General features: G+C 47.1%; 6 protein-coding genes across 6 annotated transcripts; 1 reads left to right on the forward strand and 5 right to left on the reverse strand.

Annotated features, from left to right (window-relative positions):
• Positions 1–2,519: 2,519 nt before the first annotated feature.
• Positions 2,520–4,946, reverse strand: BDR25DRAFT_258843 (MFS general substrate transporter). Its single transcript, XM_033686555.1, has 2 exons — positions 4,041–4,946; positions 2,520–3,990 (listed from the first exon to the last, which is right to left on the reverse strand). The coding sequence occupies exons 1-2, from the start codon at positions 4,831–4,833 to the stop codon at positions 2,843–2,845; spliced, it is 1,941 nt and encodes a 646-aa protein (XP_033549316.1). The 5' UTR covers positions 4,834–4,946; the 3' UTR covers positions 2,520–2,842.
• Positions 4,947–7,767: 2,821 nt separating this feature from the next.
• Positions 7,768–8,738, forward strand: BDR25DRAFT_258848 (SelR-domain-containing protein). Its single transcript, XM_033686556.1, has 2 exons — positions 7,768–8,071; positions 8,136–8,738. The coding sequence occupies exons 1-2, from the start codon at positions 7,825–7,827 to the stop codon at positions 8,501–8,503; spliced, it is 615 nt and encodes a 204-aa protein (XP_033549317.1). The 5' UTR covers positions 7,768–7,824; the 3' UTR covers positions 8,504–8,738.
• A 2,367-nt stretch (positions 8,739–11,105) lies between these two features.
• On the reverse strand, positions 11,106–13,156 carry BDR25DRAFT_313001 (uncharacterized protein; the record flags this gene model as incomplete). Its single annotated transcript, XM_033691349.1, has 3 exons — positions 11,106–12,629; positions 12,687–13,069; positions 13,138–13,156. The coding sequence occupies 3 exons, from the start codon at positions 13,154–13,156 to the stop codon at positions 11,106–11,108; spliced, it is 1,926 nt and encodes a 641-aa protein (XP_033549318.1).
• A 1,427-nt stretch (positions 13,157–14,583) lies between these two features.
• BDR25DRAFT_313002 (uncharacterized protein) lies at positions 14,584–15,948 on the reverse strand (the record flags this gene model as incomplete). The annotated part of the gene is made up of 5 exons (XM_033691350.1): positions 14,584–14,793; positions 14,835–14,897; positions 14,953–15,547; positions 15,607–15,783; positions 15,926–15,948. 5 exons carry the CDS (start codon positions 15,946–15,948, stop codon positions 14,584–14,586), a joined length of 1,068 nt encoding a protein of 355 aa, XP_033549319.1.
• Positions 15,949–16,327: 379 nt separating this feature from the next.
• BDR25DRAFT_258850 (Bud-site selection protein) lies at positions 16,328–17,724 on the reverse strand. Its single transcript, XM_033686557.1, has one exon. It carries the CDS (start codon positions 17,681–17,683, stop codon positions 16,367–16,369), a length of 1,317 nt encoding a protein of 438 aa, XP_033549320.1. The 5' UTR covers positions 17,684–17,724; the 3' UTR covers positions 16,328–16,366.
• A 156-nt stretch (positions 17,725–17,880) lies between these two features.
• On the reverse strand, positions 17,881–18,252 carry BDR25DRAFT_220729 (uncharacterized protein; the record flags this gene model as incomplete). Its single annotated transcript, XM_033685008.1, has 2 exons — positions 17,881–18,064; positions 18,107–18,252. Coding segments are annotated over 2 exons (330 nt in total), but the record flags the coding sequence as incomplete, so codon positions are not given.
• Positions 18,253–18,820: the final 568 nt, after the last annotated feature.

The following is an 18,820-nucleotide window of genomic DNA, read 5'->3' on the forward strand; positions in this document are numbered from 1 at the left end:
CAGGCTTATATTGTACAGCTATGTTGCTGCGTTTACTACTTCTAGCTAGAGCTTTTTAGGGAGTCCTGCGCTGCTCTTTATCTTAATAAACTTTATAATTATTTTTTATTTAGCTCTTTCTGCAGCTTTATTTAGCTTATAAGTGTATAGTAAAAAGCTTTTAATATTAATGCCTAACTTTTTTACTTAGAGCTTATACCTTAACTTTTTATGCTAAGGGAGCGTAGCAGCATTATTATTTTACTGTATTTTACTAATCTAGAGCTTATATTAATTAAACACTATGCTCTTAAAGTTCTTTATTACTTTTTAGATTTCTAAGAGTGTTTTTACTTAAAAAGAGTATAAAAAAATTTTACTACTATATTTATCCTTAATAATTATTATTTATAGAGCTCTACTGCGCCCTAATAGTATATTAAACATGTCCTATGTAATTCTCTAGAATAGGTAAGGAGCTTGCTCTTTTAGTCTTCTTAATATAACCTGCTTAGCGTGTGTTGTTGCGCAGTGCTTACAGCGTACTTACTCTATACCTGTTATTTATACGTTCCTTGCGCTTTTAACTAGAGCCCACAGAGCTTTAGGGCCTAGGTGTCCTGCGCGCGCATGCTAGAGCTCTTCTAAGTCTAAGTGTAAAAATATAGTCTATAAGCGTTAGCAATCTAGGAGCACACTTTACACTAGTAAGTAGAAAGAGACAGCTTTATATTTAACAAACATAAGGTTATGTTCTTAGTAAAGTGTTATAAGTACTCTATTCTTTTCTAGCGTGCTTATGCGCAGTGTATAGTTAAGTTTTAAATACTATAGTCCTTTTTCTCTTAAATAAGCTTTTAAGATAATATTAATGTAAAATCCTTCTACTATAACTACCTCCTATAGTGTAAGATCTTCTGTGCGCTCTTTTTATGCTTTATTTAACACCTTTCTAAGCTTTTTAGTTCCTGTTCTCTAGATTAAAAACAACTAGGTGCTAGCTTCTACTATGTGTAAACCTTAAGCTTTCTTAAATAACCTAGGTATAAGCAGCTTTATACTATTTACTAAGTGCGTAGCACTTCTATTGTCTAGAATTATGCTTATAAAGAGTAGGTAAGTGTTAAAATCTATAGTTACGTGCATCCCTAGTTTTACTAGAAGCGCTAGGTTAATAAGTGCAGCAATAATGCTTCTTAGAAATGCTAGCTTGTCTAATTCTTTAATAGCTTTTAAAGTAGGGGAGGCTTTATTTAGAATTATGTAGCCTTTTTTAAGCAGTACAGCTTTTACTTTCTTATGCTATGCTTACTTAAGCCTTTTAAAGATCTTTTAATGTGCAGTTTTACTAAGCTTCTTTAGCTTTCTAGTAACTACTAATATAAGGTCTCTGCAGTCTGCTGCTTTTTATAAATAAAGAGATTACTCTAGAGCTCTGCATAGGCACAGGTAGCCTAATTAGGCTAAAATAGATTAGGCTAAATTATTATCTAATTATCTACTAAGTGTTGTAAATATACCTATGCCTTAGTTGCTTACGCGCAGGAAGTGCTTTTAAAGCATTATTAAGAAGATCTTACTAATTTCTTAGATTGTTAGAGGTTTCTTACTAAGTACGCTAGCCTCTATAACCCTTTAGTGCATAAAGCGCGCCTAGTCTAGTGCAAGCTTTAGAGCTAAGGCGTCTAGGAAGTCTTGTGCGGCTAGCTAGCCTTCTACGTTAAGAATCTTGTAGGTCCTTGCCTTAGTGTATAAGAAGTGCTACTGCTAGTACTAAGCTTCTAGGGTTATAGTGCTATGCTTTACCTTAGTAAGGTAAGCTTTGTACTCTACTTATATAAGATTCTTTATGCTTGCGTCTATTAGTGCTAGCTCTTGTTTTAAGGCTTGTACAAGTGCCTATAGAGTGGATTAGTTCTCTAACATAAGCTGCATTATTGCAGGTCCTAGGAGCTCTAGTGCGACAGTTGCATTAACCTAGTTCTAGATTGTCTAAAGACGCGTTGCGCAGGAAGCCTAGTCGCTTAATTAAGCTTAGTACTTAGCAATATTAGTCTAGTACTGTACGTTAGCCTTCTCTAGGGGGTTCTTAGTAGTGATCACTCTAAGTGTAAGCATCTCTAGAGCGCTGTCCATAGGATTTAGAGCGTCTAGTCTATCTAGATTAATCATGTCCTATAGGTTTTTGCTAAGAGCATAGAACTAGAGCTAGATAAACTAGAGAGGCCAGCTCACATAGTCCTTAAGCTAGTATGCTCCTGTTAGGAGAGGAGCATCTTAATTAGCTATAACATAGGCTTTAAAGGTAATAAAAATTAATAAGGATAAGAAAAAGAGCTTCTAAACAGCTTTTACTAGCGCTATAGTTATACAGGGAGAATTATCCTAGGTTCTTAAAGCGCTAGGCCCATAACTATAGAGGATAAAATAGCCTGGCAGTAGCTGTTTAGAAGATTAGATAAAGTGACTCTGCTATCTAAGAGAGCTAAAGGCTCTCCTTATATACACCAAGCTTCAGAACATAATATCTCCAGATCCCGAGCTGCGTCCCAGGCTCTGAGCCCCCAGTCCCAGGCTCCGAGCCCCAGTCCCAGGCTCTGAGCCCCAGCCAAGGCTCTCAGTATACGCGACAAATATGTATTATAGATTGCTAAGTATCTAAGTCTAAAAAGGAGACGAAAATATTTGTATGCATCCTTGATAACACTCTTCGCTTAGTCTGTATCCCTCTTGAACTCCCCAGAAACCCCGAGAACTAAAAAATCGTTATCCCTTGTACTCTGGTAACAAAGAATCTTAAACCTCACGGGTCGCCCCCCTAAACGATCCAAATTCTTGCACGCCAACATAAAAACATCTCTCCTCAATCCACCCTCCTAACAACCCCATCAGCCCCTTTAACCTCACCTTCTAAAAGAATCTCATGCCCATCACCATCTCTGACAAACCTCGCCGCAACACTTCCTACCACGGCTACACAGGCCAACGTCCACCACGCTAATCCCACAACTCCGATATCTAATCCCCTGCCAAATATATAACCCCCTAGAATCGGCCCAAAAGTTCTTGTCAAACTACTTACCGACTGTCCTAGGCCATGCACAGTTCCGAGGACAGAAGGGTGCGGACAGCAGTTGTTGATAAGGATGGTAGCGCAAGGGAGGGCGAAGGTGCGGGCGAGAACTTGCAGAAATAGAACAACGGTAATGCAAAGCCAAATTAGGATACCAGAGACACCAGCGGGGGGTTTGGACCAAGTGGGTACGGTGCTTAAGAAGGGAACGAGCGTGTATGTAATCGGGAACAATAGTAGGAAGAGTCTGTAACTCTTCGCCGTCCCCAGTCTATGCGAAAGCTTCGGGTAAAGAAATAACTGTAGCGTGATACCAACGAAACCTAGGATCGCGAGGGCAAGACCTATTCGCGGAGGTGGAAGGGCTAGGCCACCTGTGAAGTGGATAAGTCCATGTGGTTTGAAGTTCTTGGGATGAGGGTGTACGGGGTCGTATCGTGGTGCCGAGAGGTAGATAAACCAGAGGGAGTTAAATGTTCCAACGTGCATTGCGAGGAGGCCGTGAGAAGATAGCGTCATGATTAGATTTGGAGTCCATATCCGGCGAAAGGGAAGTTTCCTTCGGATCAGTGGTTTGTCTGAGACTATCCCCAGGGTTTCTGGATATGCGGAGACGGGTGTTTGCTGGAGCTCTACATCCCCTGGTTCATCTACCGCGAGGACAGTATACCCGTCGGCGATGTTCTGGCGCAAAATGTGTCGTCGTATCCATCGTCCAACGCGGAGGCCATAGTCAGGCCTATGCTTCGCCATCTCGCTAGTCTCTTCAAGAAAGAGGAGAACACCGCATACGGATATTAAGAGGAAGATTGCGCTCATAAGGTTCGGCAGTGCGTAGGGCCATTTCCTCATCCACTCTACGCCATTTTTGCCCCCAATAACTGATCCTGGACCGAAGATGCCTGGATAACTTCCTACAGGGTCGGCTAATATACCACCTAAATTGAAGTTAGCAGTGACTAGGTGATGCCGCTAGCATCGATCCTACCCAATATTGGCCCTATAATGACTCCAATATTGAACGTCATTGGAAGAATGATGAAGGCTCTTGACTGGTATTTCTTCTCTTTGATGATCTCGGAGATCATTGTCCTCATAACTCCTATGTTGCCATTCAAGATCCCACCCATACATCTGAATAACACAGCAACGGGGAAGCTGTGGGAGAATCCAAATCCAATGACCGAGAGCATTGTCCCTAGCAATCCAATCCAGATGACTCTCTTGCGACCGCCATACTCGGAATCGGCAAACCGGCCCCAAAGAATGGCAGTAAGAAACTGTGCTGCAGGGAATGCAGCCTGAACAACACCTGCTTGGAATGATATCGTTGAATCCGGCGCACTCGGATCAAAAGACTGAAGCTGGTAGAAAAGATAGGCTCCCAGTGAGGTCTGCGTTAGTGGCTCTGAAAGACGTGATAGGGTCAAGATCAAGAGCTGGTCTTTCCGTGGTAGCGAGCGCCATGATATCGGCTCCTCCTTAGTGGCTTCGGTTTGCTCTGTGACATCGACCTGTGGTAAAGCCGTGCCAGCTTGTACATTGGTCGTGATGAAGAGCTCCCGTTCATGCCGATCTCGGCCCGAATATGTGAGATTGCGACCATTACTTGAATCAGGGACATTGTTTTCTCTAATTAAGAGGTCTTGCTCTGTAAATTCGAAGCTCTGGCTCGGGGATGTCTTCTTGCTACTTCCTATCGATAAGGCGACGTCGGAGTCGTCTGATGACGTCGAGGGGGACCTCGGTACATAGGTCTCGGGCGCATGGTTTGCGCTCATCAGAAGAAAATAGATAAGCAAAAAGCCGCTAGATCTAGCAGCAAATAGAAGTCTGTTAGGAGAAGAGACGATAGAGAAGCAGTCTTGGAGGGTACGGAGAGGAAGGGCACGCGACTTATCAGGCGTCAGAGAAAAGCGCAAAACCTAGGTTCTCAAGCCGGGGAGTTCGAGCGACGTGCAGACCAGGTAGAGAGAGGCATAGCCACGATGCCTTGGCCATCCTCATTGGTGTTGAGAGTTGCCTGACCGGGTTTCTTTGCCTTCACCTGCAGATGTTGGGGCGCGAGAAGCCGGTCGAGCCGCGCGAGGTTAGCGGGGAAAACGCCACAATGGCCAGGGCGGACATCGTGAAGCAAATCGGAGTTGAGATGATTGGAATAATGAGAGGAACGACTGCCTCGACGCGTTTTCGTATATAAGATGTATAGTGGGACATCGAGAGTATTCGAGACCTATCAAAAAGCGATAGCAACTATGAAAAGTCGGGGAAAGTGACTCTAAACTGGCTAATGTCTAGAATAGGCATGCCGAAGGGGGGCTGAGTCAGCATGACCTACCTCAACAATGTGCGTTCCTGTAGCAATTGAACGAGAAAGGGAAGCCTGTCATACAAGCACGATATTGTCTCTCCGGAATTTGTTCATCTTTTCAAGAACTTTGCTTTTCCGTAAGTCCTAGTATGCGATCCTCCTTGGTGCTCTAGCAAGCCTGAATTCTCGTCCTCATCTGCTCTCTTCCATGCACACAGTCAAGTTCCTTACCCCCAGTATAGCTACGAGAAATACTCCGTCCCGGGGCCTAAATAAGTCTTCCTTCCTGTCAAAATGGACCCAAGGTTGTGTCCACCTCCATGTCGCCGCAGCAAGTTCAATCCGATAACACAGCTCTTAGAAGTATTTCGGCATATTTAGATGGTACGAAGTGATTGGAGGGCGGTACAGGTTCGCCGATGTAGGAACTCAGTGGCGTTATTGGTGACTAGTTATCCGGACCGTCAATACCTTGGTGGTACCAGAACGTATCGATCGCAACATCTGCAGCAGCCTAGCTCTGTAGCAGGGCTCTGTATGTGATATTTTTAGGGTAATGCTAAGGTGTTCTATCCAATTTAATTCGCCAAAGAGGCGCAATCGGTAGGTCATGACTGAAAACCTAGCGATCTACTCGCAGTAAGGAGAAGCTTTCAACATACATTCAGTTAGGCCTTCAAACGCTGTGAATTTATCTTCGTCGGGCCGGGTGGGTTGGAATTCGGAATAAACGTCTATAAGCTTCCTCTAGTATCTAGATCTTTGAATAGTGACTCCTGGGGTCTCTTGCGAATGAGGGGTAAACGGACCCTTGTTCCCAAGAGGTATCGGGACCCCCCAAGGGAATTTTCACAAGCATTTTCCACAGAGAGGTCAGAGCGCTCCGTAGTGCTTGGTCCAAGCCGAAGATTAAATACCAATAGAGAGAGCATCCGTTCATGGGAGCTCAGCCACGGCACCCGGATGGATTATTCCGATGCACTTAGGGATGAAACTTAAAAGAAACGGGGAAAAATGTCTTTAACTCGGTCTAAGAAGGTGTCGGATAGGGAGCTTGATCGCAAAAAGAGCAACACGTTCTGGACTAGTACACCAAAGGTAGCCCTTGGTTGCCCTGGTTTGCGAGCATGCGCATAGATAGATCTCATTGAATTGACATTGTATAGAGCCAACTCTCTTTATTGCCATAGCCTAGTTGAATGATGCATTGTGAACCAATCCAAAGATGTGTAGTTCAAAGAGACGGACAAACTTGAACAGCGTTACGGAATTTGAAAGTAGATCGACATTCCGTATCCCCCATGTATGAATAACTCAGACTTCTTCACGGTAAGAGCGAGGAACAGGGGATTCGGGCCCCCAGTAATGATTCAGGGTGGCATAGTGATCAGAAAGTGCGGAAGATGATGGATTTAGGAGGAGCTGGAGCGGATAAGTTAGGTCGAGAAACCGTGGAGATTCGCACCCAAAATTTCCCGTTGGACCGCCGTTAGGATGAGTCTCTGGATATTTCGGGGGCCAGGGAGGAGTGAGTTGCCTGAGCGCAGACGCTACCTTGGAGGTAGTAGTGCTCCTATACAATAAACGCTGTAGATTGTCCTCGGTATCAAGCCCAAAGCTTCTCTCAACATTTTCAAGGACCATAGATAGAGCGAAGGCGAATTCATCCGGTATGTTGAAAATTTGAATTTGAGGGGAAAGGAGAGGAGGCAGAAGACTTCTGAATCATAGTCCCACCCCCACGTCGTGCAGGAAATCTTCGATTCGCGGCATAATCTAGCTCCGGACCCGACCATCTATCAAAATTGCTGCACAGTGAGGCTCAAGTAGAACACCTGTTTGTTGCGGTGGTTCAGAAGCTCTCCAAAATGTCGTGGTGGGCTCCCGACTCGTAGCCGACTCCGCCGACTATTGACAGGCCGTGCAGGCGTGACACACCATCCGGGACTATTGGAATCGGATTGATATGAATACCTCTGGCTTCTGAGGCCCGAGTGGGCTGGACTAAAACAGGAGCGTGGGGTTGAAGTTCGTAAAAACGGGCTGAAGCTTCCCGAACGTTGATATGCAGATACTGCCAATTCAGCCTTGGCCTTCGATCTCGTTTGAGCCCAGCAGCGAAGAATCGGGGCGCAGTACACTGATGATTTCACAGTGGATGAAAATGGTAGAACTGAGGACAGGGAAGTTGATCATTTGGAGAGGTTATAGCCGTACAGGGCGCCACCCCTACTCGAAAAACTTAGGACAAGTTGCACTGACGGAACTTCAGCGATGGTCAAAAAGATGCAAGTTCGATGACACTCATGATGACGCAATTCCAAATACGACGCCACAGCCGAAGCTCAGGTGGCCCAAGCTCCACGCCCCGCCTCACTGATTCCTCATCACCAAAACAGCCACCGTCTCAATTCCAATTTCCTGTCCTCGAAATACATACATATACCTCATACCTCCCTTCATGCGCATTTCATTCATTCCAACCCTTATTCGAGCACTCTTTACTGTCTCTAATACTTCTCTCCAAAACCCACCAAAAGTCGTCTTCCGCACTCTCTATCAAACTCCTCAGCGCCCAACTGTCCTCCGGTCTATGCCAAACATCCCTTTCCTTGGAGCACTTTTCGGTTCCAGTACCAAAAATATGGCGGATACGAACTTTCCCGTTCAGAAGACCGAGGGCGAGTGGCAAGCTGTCTTGAGTCCCGGTACATTTCCCTCCCACCATCCCAAGGGTATCCCAACAAACTGTTCTGACATCCATGTCCCCAGAGCAATTCCGCATCCTCCGCCAAAAAGGCACCGAAATGGCCGGCTCCGGCAAGTACGACAAACACTACCCTGACGCTGGCATCTACAAATGTACTGCCTGCGAGGCGCCTCTGTACAAAGCGAGCCACAAGTTCAACTCGGGTTGCGGGTGGCCTGCCTTCTGGGACGCGTTCCCCGGAGCCGTCGGTCAGCATACAGACCGCAGCTTTGGCATGGAGCGGACGGAGATTGTGTGCAATAACTGTGGCGGACATCTCGGACATATTTTTAAGGGAGAGAAGTTCGGGAACCCGAAGGATGAGCGGCATTGTGTAAATAGTGTTAGCATTAATTTCAGCACGGAGGCAAAGAAAGAAGAGGAAAAGTGACTGGATAAGTGTATTCAAAGAGGAAGAGAGGTGGAGTTGTGGGTATTATATGTGTGCTGATGATGATTCTATGAGGGTTACGAGAGTTAGAATGGACTTGTGCCTAAATTCCTTTTCGATTTTTCAGCCGTCGTCTTGTTGTAAGCAATACGGTCCGTTAGGATAGTTTCACCGATGTAGGATCTCTCTCTAAATTTTAGGTGGTTGAGAGGAGGGAAATGACATGATTCTTCCGTACGGCTTCAGATTTACCCTTTCACCCTTTCACTCTCTTCCCTTCACACGTTGTCGCGACTGTGCATCGTCCTTCAGACCTTCTCAGCTTTCCATTTTAGATCGGCATAGCCTTCAGCTACCAGAATCCGATAGAAAGCGTCGAACGCATCTGCAGTAGCCCTGGGTAGGTCTACTCTTCTGGTTTGAGTAGGTAGCGCAGATCCTCTGCGTACCTGTACGCCTCATGATTCAGGACCGTGCACTTCAGATAGATTTGGATGTTTAAAATTGTCGGTAAAAAGCCCTGGAGGTCTTTCCTTCATTGCTCTATTCCGCCTTCCTCCAAGCGAGAACGAGGATGTTGAGAGGGCGTCGAGGACGTTATTCGTGGTGTTGAGGAGCATCGTATAGCCCATTTTGAAGGAGACCGCTGTTTCAAGTGGGGGGCAACGTCCTCTAGAAGGGTCTCTTCAAGCCATTTCGTTAGCCTGGTTACACTCGGGCAGGCAGGGCTCTCCCATGTCTTAAAAGTGTATTAAGAAAGTCACCTGACCCCTCTTCTAGCTTTGTAATTGAGCGGTTCATGGCTTCGAACATTTACTGTATATCATACATCTTATTATCCTTCTTAGTAACCTCGTCCATGGTCTCGTGGTCGCCACTGGCAGCGGCAGAGGCAGCAGAAATGGATGCAATAGCCACTATCTAACTGATTTGAGCGATGATTGACGCGAGATCGGTGAAATATCTGAACATGCTAAGCAGACTAGATTAGATTGTGAAAACCATCTAGCTTCTGGATATCCATACTAATGTCCTTGATCCTGTCTTTGGAAAGATTTTTAATCTGCTGGGCGACCCGGAGAGATGTGACAATGTATTGCTGGCCGAAGGCCTAGGACTTCTCGATCATATAGTTCTGGGACCCATCGCTGCTCTCATGACCCTTGAGGACCTGCTAGGAAGGGAAGGCTTACTGTGAGGCTATCAAGAGCACCAAAGCTATGAGGAACTGAGTTGATTGGTCAAGGAGTGTACCCAGGGGGAGATGTATATACAAAGGGGCGAGCTGGGCAAGCAGCGGTTAATGGGTACGAGCAGGTGGTGGGAGCTCGGCCGAGATCCTGCGAGCTCTATAACTGCAAAAACTTACTAATCGACATCGAGAATGTCTTTCTTTATCACGATCTAATTACGCTTCAAGGTTGCCGCTGGCACTTGGCGAAACTCTAACTCCAACTCCAACTTCTAGCGGAGGATGTGGCTTAAGCCGCCCTACAGTTGAATCAATGTGCGTAGTCATGGCCAGTGGATGTCTCGATGCTAGCCTTTTATCGTGAGATATGGTGCCACGTCGCCTCCTTGAACACCGATAATTACGGACATTTCTTTACACCGGATGAGTGTGCTCAAGACAATTCAAGCCATTCTCCTGGCGATCTCTCCACCCCAGCTATTCAGCGCTCTAATGCATAGTGTATGTAGCACAATTGCAACTTCGCTCGTATATCCTCGCTCGAGCCTCTTTTGCACATGGATAGGATTTGATTTGATCTTCGCGTAGGTTACATTCTCAAGAATGAATTGTTTATCATGAATATCACAACCAGAGGTAGTGGCCACCTTAGACACCGAAATTACTCACTAGCCGCTCTCATTTCTTATTTCAGTGGCAGGATACGTCGTTCCAAGCTGAGTCATGATGAAGCCGCTCGAATTTTCGGTCTTGATAGAGGATCTAAGGCTACGCTAGTATCCTCTCCAAGAAAATCGGATTCACAGGCGACCTGTGCTACAGCAAGCTCGTAGGGTCAATTTTGGTGAAGACAAGAGATGCTTGATGTTAAATCCTCAGCACCTGTGACACGGGGTGATCCAGGGATGCAATATATATGCAGGGCGGTAAATTTCGGATACTTACCTGTACCATAAACCATTACTCCGAATTCTGACGTAAAATCACCTCTGTTTCGACTGTAGCAGGATTCTAACAAGCATCCTTGAGAAAGGTTTCTTCGAGAACACTTACCCAGTGAAGAGTGAAGTCTCAGTCTGCTCAAAAATTTATGAAGATGAGGTAAGAATCACATAGTCAACAACAAAATTTAAACAGAATGTTTCAGCTTTATACTTCTACATTTATTTATCTCCTGAAATAATTTAGGTGTTCCGTTCTCCCTACTCTCTACTTGAAGCGAGCCTACTACCACATCTTATGATTTCATTACGTCTGTATTAGCTGCCAAACTACCTTCTAACCCTCTTCTTCCTATCCTCTCCCGCATCCCAAACCAACTTTTCCAAGCTCATATCAATTTTACTTATCAGGAATCTCTCGCTCCGCTCATCATTCTGTGCCTAGCGCTGAGGAGGTGAGATATAACGTCTATTTTTGGGCCTCAACTTGCTCGGTGTTTGTAGCTCGGACGGTGACTTTTCCGACCAGGCTTCGGCCGTTCCCTGAGATGATACCTTTGAGGGCGCTGAAGTCTGCGCGCGGCTTCTTCTCGCGCACCACTGGCGGCCCCCCGGGCGAATCGTGAGTGGGCTTGGATTCTGGTGTGGCTTGGAATGGTAGATTATTCCTAGAACCTTCGGATTCTGGAGTTCTCGTGGGTGGTTTTGTGTGCGTATGGTTTATAAATGTGGGGGCTGGCGGTGACGAGGATAGTGAGAGCGATTGCTGACGTTTCCTTTTTTTATCGAGAAGATAGAGAGAAGGTTCTGCAGGATCTCCTTCTCCCGTACAGGCAACTGGCTGTGAAGATGCTAGTGGTCGTGGTGCGACCCTCGAGACAATGTCCGGGTTGTCAAGAATGATATTAGGAAGTATGACATCGCAACCTCTATCTGCTGATATGGGTGCATATCCAGGCGCAGCCGGCGACCGGTTCGCGCCGATAAAAGGAAGCTTGTTGATGCCTCTCAGATCAGGTGGAAACTGCATTGAATGCACAATCTTGTTGTCATCGGATTGGACGCGAAGTACTAGACCGGAATTCTTCGCATCACTTCGACGGGCGCCAACCATCATCGACGATTTGGCCTTGGCGAGCTTGATACCCTCGATTTTGTCATTAGGACACAGTGTTTGGAAACCAGAAGACTGATATTTCGAAAGAGTGGGCTTTGGTTCGACTATGCGACCCCGTGGGAGATGGCCGACAAAATGATCCGGGGCAATGTCAACACCAAACCGACCAATTGAATGTACACCCAAAGCGGAGTTAATGCCGCCACAGTAATCTTCCCAGTCTTTCTCATTATTGAGTGGTGCTGTTAGGAACCAGCTATGTTGGTAGAGAACCTCGGGTAGATAAGCTCTCTCGTCTTTAACCATTGTGGGATTGTTCTTAACCGCTATTGTGTAGCTTAGGATTGGTGCGATATTTCTAGCAGCGGTATGTGGAATGCCTTGCTCTAAAAATATGGGCTTCTCTTCTGTCGGTGCTTCAGTGATATCGTGTCCAGCCATGTTACAACATTCTTCATAGCTCATCATCGTAGTGTCCGAGACTGGAATGATATTCGTGCTAGGAGTGAAAGGATTGCGCCCCGTCACAACGACAGAACTCCCTCCTGTGGTCATTTCAGGAGTAGTGGCTCCTTCGGAGAGGGGGAGCGCGGAAGAACTCGTCTGCATTTCTTCTTTGGTAGAGTTCGTGTCCGCCTTAAGTTCACGATCGGAATTCGAGATATCGAGAGAGATATTAGCCTTCTGGGCGTAGGATATTTTTGTAACCCCCTGGCTGTCCTTGTGTGTGGAGGTCTTCTCTTCAACGTTCCTTTCACTCTTTCGTTCTTTGACGGGGGATACTTTAGCCACACCAGAATCGGCAACTTCCTCGGAGGAGTCGTGCCTCGTCGTTGCAATCAAGTCTTCTCCTACAGCCTCTTCCGATATTTTTGCCTTCGTGTCTTTCTTAGAATCCTAAGCTTTGGACTCACTGGGGCCGCCATCACTCACCTGTACTTCTTTTTGCGGTACCTGTACACGTGTCTCAACCATTGAGTCTTCATCATGAGCGGGGACTACATCGTTGATAGGATCATGCAGAGTGCTGCTTTCCGGGATCATCTGAGTGGCCTTGTCCGTACCAAGGATGTCATGTTGAAGGTCGATAGGGTCATGCATTGTGATGTTCTTCAACTTCATCTCAGCGGCCTTGTTCGTCTCGGGGGCGTCTTGTTGACCCTCGGCAGCCTTCACGGTGCTTTCTGCTTCTTGTTTGCGCTGGAGGAGTATCATAGGTTCCATCTCGTTTTGTGGGCTCTGAATAACTTTCAACTCTGGAGGTGGAGCTGGGATATTGTGGAATGGTAAGGTGAAGATCTTATCCTTGGCAGACGCTGTTGGGGTAGGAGCGGCAGGAACAGCAGAGCCGATGTATATCTTGATCTTGTTCGAATCGGCTCACAGTAAGGCGTCGTCGCCATCGCCGTGACTGCGTTTCGGCATGGTTGTGGAATGTTCAATATAAAGCATATGCAAGGGTACACATAGGTAGAGTTGGAGAATTGAGGATTGGTGTTAGATAGTATGACGAAGTGGAATTCAGGAAAGGGATAAGAAGTCAGTCGGAGGTAAGTTGCTGTTGCTTGCTGTGGCCTGTGCACCTACATCACGAAGCGGTGAATGTGTGATGTCGCCGTAATTCGCGTTATTCACCAAATATGCTTATGAAGGAGGAAAATGCCCGAAGCGATATGGATAGATTCTGTCCCGATTGTGCCTTCAATAGCCGCAGGCTCGGCAGGCAAACAATACCGCAATTTTTTAGAAAGCATTCTGCGAAGTCCTGGAAATCACGTGATATATTAATATACTTCAGTGACGAACAGGAGGATGGATTCTTCCGGCACCTTTATAAATATAGATCTAATTACTATTATCTAAAATTCCACTTATAATCATTCTGTGCAAGGAGTTGACACTCTTTACGCGTTCTCGTACATGCCTCTTTTCCAATGGCAAGGCATTTGGATGAAACGCCATTTATGGATAATTTGGGTTACCTTCTTTCGACTATACCAAATGCGATGACATCCGAGGCATATGCGATTTTTTAATGCCGATGAGATCGAATATGGACTCAGCCCCCGTGATTGCCATTTTGGATGCACACCTGCAGCATGCATTTTATATGCTCAACATAGTCAAGATTACTAGAAACATTTCTGTAATCGTGCCCTATTAAAGGAAATGCATATCCCCGTTCCAGATACCAATATCTATTATCTCGGCTCGCAACCTACCTTGCCGACAGCAAGACTTCGAGCAAGTCTTGCGAGACAATTCTAAAAGAAGAGGCTTGTCGTAGTGCAGTGAGATGGTCGCGTCGTGCCTTGGAAGCAAGCATTCGTTAGCGAGGATGTTGGAGAAATCCTCGACGTTGACGACTGCCACCCCTCTTCGTACCAGTCGTTCATGAAACCCTCAACCACGGGTGGTGAGAACAAATCATGCAGAAATGTGTACCGCAGTTCGACCTCTTCGACTGGCACCGGGAGCTAGGGAAGACGTGACTCAAAGGCACCGCGAACAATGCCGTACTCGTCACGGATGTGGATATTACTCTCCATGATGGAGGTATATCTAGGAAGTTCCACGCTTAGGAAAAGATCATCGCGTCCGTAGAAGGCCTCTGTATTCAGATGCCAGTTACGCCCCACCAGGCCCTGAAAGCTCTAAAGCGGTCGACGAACACGGGTGACAATGTCTGGTACGCAGGTCGTCCAGTCTTGCTGTCGTTGATGATCCGGAACATGGGGCCGTTATCGAACCTCGCTGGGACTTGCGATACCGGGAAATGGTAAAACTCGTCGGGGATAGACGACGTCAAATTCACTGACTCACCATGGTTCTACACGAACTTGTAAATGGGACTCGGCTCCTCAACCTTAACGGCTCGCTTGACTTGCTTCTGAGACGTGAACACGTGCCCCACAGAGTCGGGGGTTCCTCCCTCAGATTGAAGGAAGGAAGGAAGGGGAGAATGGGCCAGCGCGGGCCTGGATGATGTAGCACAGGATAGGGATGCTAGAATCCAAGTCCATCCAGGGTCTCGGAACGACTGTATACAACGAGCATCAACCACGGAATGATAGAGCCTACCAGCTGGGATAGGAACTTGAGAGATCTTCCGCTTCTCACCGGTTCCTTGGACAGCGACCTTGCCTACGAATAGTGTCAGCAACTAATAAGCCAGTTCATTGAAGGGAAGTCGGCATACCTGATTGAGGTTTTGAGCTCCTCGATTTTCGAACAGTGACAGAAATCGACGGTCCACTAGTTGGAATCTAACAGTCGCTGACTTATGCACAGTCTTCTTCGCCAATGCCCTTTTCTCTGAGATGGCGGCGAAGGATCTAGCCTTTTCAATGGTGCTCTTCTCACCGACAGAAGCAAAGGGTCGTACCTTCTTAACTGCGCACTTCATATCCGTGGCGAGGGGTCGGCTCATTCTAGCCCCATTCTTGACAGGAACCGACTTCGGTACATTTGAGATATTGGTGGGAACGACCCTTGTCGTTGTCCTCTTCTTCTCCAGAGTGGCGTTCATAACTGGTAGGGTCTTGGGAGGACTAGTTGCAAACCGGGAGGCTGGAAGGGGTTGGCGAGTCCTAGCCAATCGTGCCGCATGGCGGCCACCGACTGATTTCGTCGTCGTTGTCGTCTGGTCTAGCGCTCGTACCGGAATTGGGCGAAGTTTCTGGATGGAAATAGGGATCTTGCACACAAATGCGGAAGCAGCTGAGATGACAGAGGTGGTCGCAGTAAGGGAGAGAGGATTCAGCCTTGCCGTAGTGATGAAAACTAAATCCTGACTTAGCACGTATAAGGTCAGCGAGATGTTAATGGGGGTACAACCTGGCAGGTTACCTACCAGATACCGTAGGTATGAAGAAGAAGAGAAAGGACGCAGTAGAAGAGGCGGCTTATATCTCTGTACACCGTAGCTCCTCCCAACGGCGGGCAGAGTCGTGCAACCGCTTGGCAACGGGAATTTTGAAGGAGATCATGAACAGGTTTTTGTTGACGATCAAACAGTATAAAAATGAGACTAGTGATTAATAATTTGCCAAGGAGACTCAGAATGGTGATAGACGGGAGAAACTCACAAAACGAACGCGAGTTTAGAGGAAGCGTCATTCAAGGCTCAGTACCAAAGAAAAGCCTCGCCCTATTGGTGCTAGATCACCTACCGCGGAGCAAAATTAGAATACATGGTCTCTTCTTCGAATTTTGCCCAAGCACCTAATGAATCAAGTGGAAGCTATCCAGTGCTGATTACTATCACCGCCAATTCAATCAACTCACCACGGAACCTGAGGCTAGAGCACGCATTCTCAGAGAACATCGCCTATCTCTCGATCCTAGACTCCCTCCCTAGACACGCTAATCGTATACCTTGTGTTGTTTTTCACGCACATAACCATCTCACTGACATATGCGTTCCGGGAACGAACATATTTAAATCTGCTCTACAGAATTCTGCACTCCACCATATTCTGACTGTTCGATTTTGACACTCGAACCATTTTGATGTGCTTGGCTAAGTTGCATGTCCAAGCTTTGAATCGATTTCAAATCGTCGCACTATGAAGGTATATCATCAATCATGATAGCGCTAAGCGCAGGATTGCCTAGTCAAAGACAACTTTCTTCCCCTGTGGCTTCAGATCCATCTTTTTCTCCTTTGCAGCCTTAGCTGCTTGCCAACTCGGATGTAACTGACCTACATCATCTCTCCTCGTAGCCTTCCTCGGCCCCAATGGCAGGGCATTCTCGCCGCTCCTCTCGGGTCCTCTTCCACTAGGTTTCATACCACGTGTGCGGCCTTTGCCTGCGCTCCTGCTGGAATCCACGGCCCCCTTCTTGGTGTCCCATCCCTTGTTCCTTTCCTGCTTCTGCACATGCTTAGCCTTCTCGCCGAACTTCTTCTCCCAGATCTGCTGTCTTGCACGTTGGCCCCTTCGATTTCTCCTGGGTGCCACGTCGATGTCGAGATCAGAAGCTTCGGAATCGGTGCCAGAGTAATAGCCGCCCATAGTAAGGGAGGGTAGGAATGTAGATTTGGACGCTGTGCCATGATCCTTTGTTCTTGGTTTTGGTTTTGGGGGAGGCATTGAAGAGCCGCCTTCCGAATCTGAATCTGCGGATGAAGTAATATCGGATGGGGACACTGATTTTCTGCTCTCATCGTCAAGGCTTGCTAAATCCGAAAGTATTGAGTCTTCGCTGTTGTCTTCGGAAAAGTCGTCCTCACTGTCCTCAACACTTGGCGGACGATGACCCTCTGACAAAGAGTCATCGCTATCTTCTCCGGCCGATGATGGTGCAGCAATTCGAGCATCAAATGCAGCGAAGGTCTCCCCATCTTCATCACTGAGGTCATCAATAGACTCCTGATCCTTCCGTACCTTCTTCTGCTTTGAATCTACCTTATCTTTATGCGCATCAACCTGCGCCTTCTGAATGCCAGCCTCCACGCCCAAAATCTCTTTCAGATCATTAATCGCATCGTTCACAACCTTCCTCACGCCATGCACCTTATACAGCCTCGCACATACGTTCAACGCCACCTGCTCCTTCACTTCCCTATCCACCTCGCTCACACTCCTCGGCAATGCCTCATTATCCCGGATACTCTTTACCCTCTGTACCGTCTTCCGCAAATGCTGTTCCGCGACCTTCGCAAACTCTAAGCTCTTAAGCACCGCGTACTCGGCATCCAACCGCACTACTGCCTTCTCGTCGTTCTTATCTTTCGCAGCCTTGCGGCGTCGACTGTATTTTTGTCGTTCGAAGCCGGCGCCGAGACGGAGGGCGGATATTAAGGCTTTGGTAGAGGTTTCAAGTTGTTGACTGCAGAGCTTTTTTTGCCGGCTTATGAGGCGTGAAGGGGAGGAGCCGAGGGCGGGGAAAGAGGAAGTGCCTTCGCAGCGCTTTCTTTTCGGCATGTTGGGTAGTTAGAGGCGGGCGTGGCCGTAGTTAATGAGAGTGACGTGTGTGTGGATAATTTTGGAGAGGTGAGTTGCAAAAAATCGGGTAAAATTGCCATTCGAGATGTGGCCCGTGCATACATATCATGAACGCGAGTTACGCGGCTCCCGAGAGTCTTACTCTACTGAGACGAAGAGGGGCGCGTGCTGAATTCTCACTCTTTCAAGCGACTATCATCCAGCTTTAACTGCCTATATGGAATACCCCAATACTTCGTCTGCCAGCCAGTAGCTCGAACAATAGCTTGAATCTGTCGTGGTACGCTGGTGATGAGGTCATTGATCATTTCCTCAGGAATCTCTCTCCAAGCCCTCTGGGCACAGTCGACAAAATACTCTCTATCTACTCACCTAAATCCTTGATCCCCAAGCTCTGGATACAGTGCAACTGTCTTCTGCTTCAAGAGCCAGTGGAGATGTTCAATGGGGTTAAGATCTGGTGAGAACAGTGGCCAATCTATGGCCTCGGTTTCATAAGCAGCCGGCCATTTGCATGTTGCACCAGAGGTGGATTTTGGCGTGTTATCTAACTAGACTTCCGACTTTCCTCAGCTTTGTCGCTCAAATATTTTCCATTTTATTGTATCGCATAATACCTTGCGAGAGAAGTTGAGGTTCCTTGCAATCCGAGTCATGATCACGCGGTTTTTAACGCACTGCGCACGTGGGGAGGGAGCGCTTGCTTCGGCTGTCTGTTTCCTACTATGTCTAACCATAGACGACGCATTGTTACTTGGCTGAATTAAGACTAGTTGGCTCTCTGTTTAGGTAAACCATTTTAATTTTTAGTGGTGGGAAAAGTGTCACCAAACCAATATCTTGGCGCCGTAGTTGGCTCAAATTGCAAGTTTGGAGTAATTTGGTTCAAACCCTAGATCAACTTCACAGCTTGGCCGACACTTGTCCCGCGACGTCCGGCAGGCCGATGTTCACAACTCGCAATCTCTTCATTCAAGACGCATCCAGAGCAATATGTACCCCAGTAAAACCTTCCTCAGCTCCTCCCGACCCAAGAGAGCTTCCAAGAGCCGAGCTATGCTTACCAAAGCCTCTCGTCGAGAGCGACCGCCGGGGGTTCCGGCCAGTGCTGCCCCT

The sequence above is a fragment of the Lindgomyces ingoldianus genome, assembly GCF_010093535.1.
Source record: "Lindgomyces ingoldianus strain ATCC 200398 unplaced genomic scaffold BDR25scaffold_11, whole genome shotgun sequence".
In the NCBI taxonomy this organism is placed as follows: Eukaryota; Fungi; Ascomycota; class Dothideomycetes; order Pleosporales; family Lindgomycetaceae; genus Lindgomyces; species Lindgomyces ingoldianus.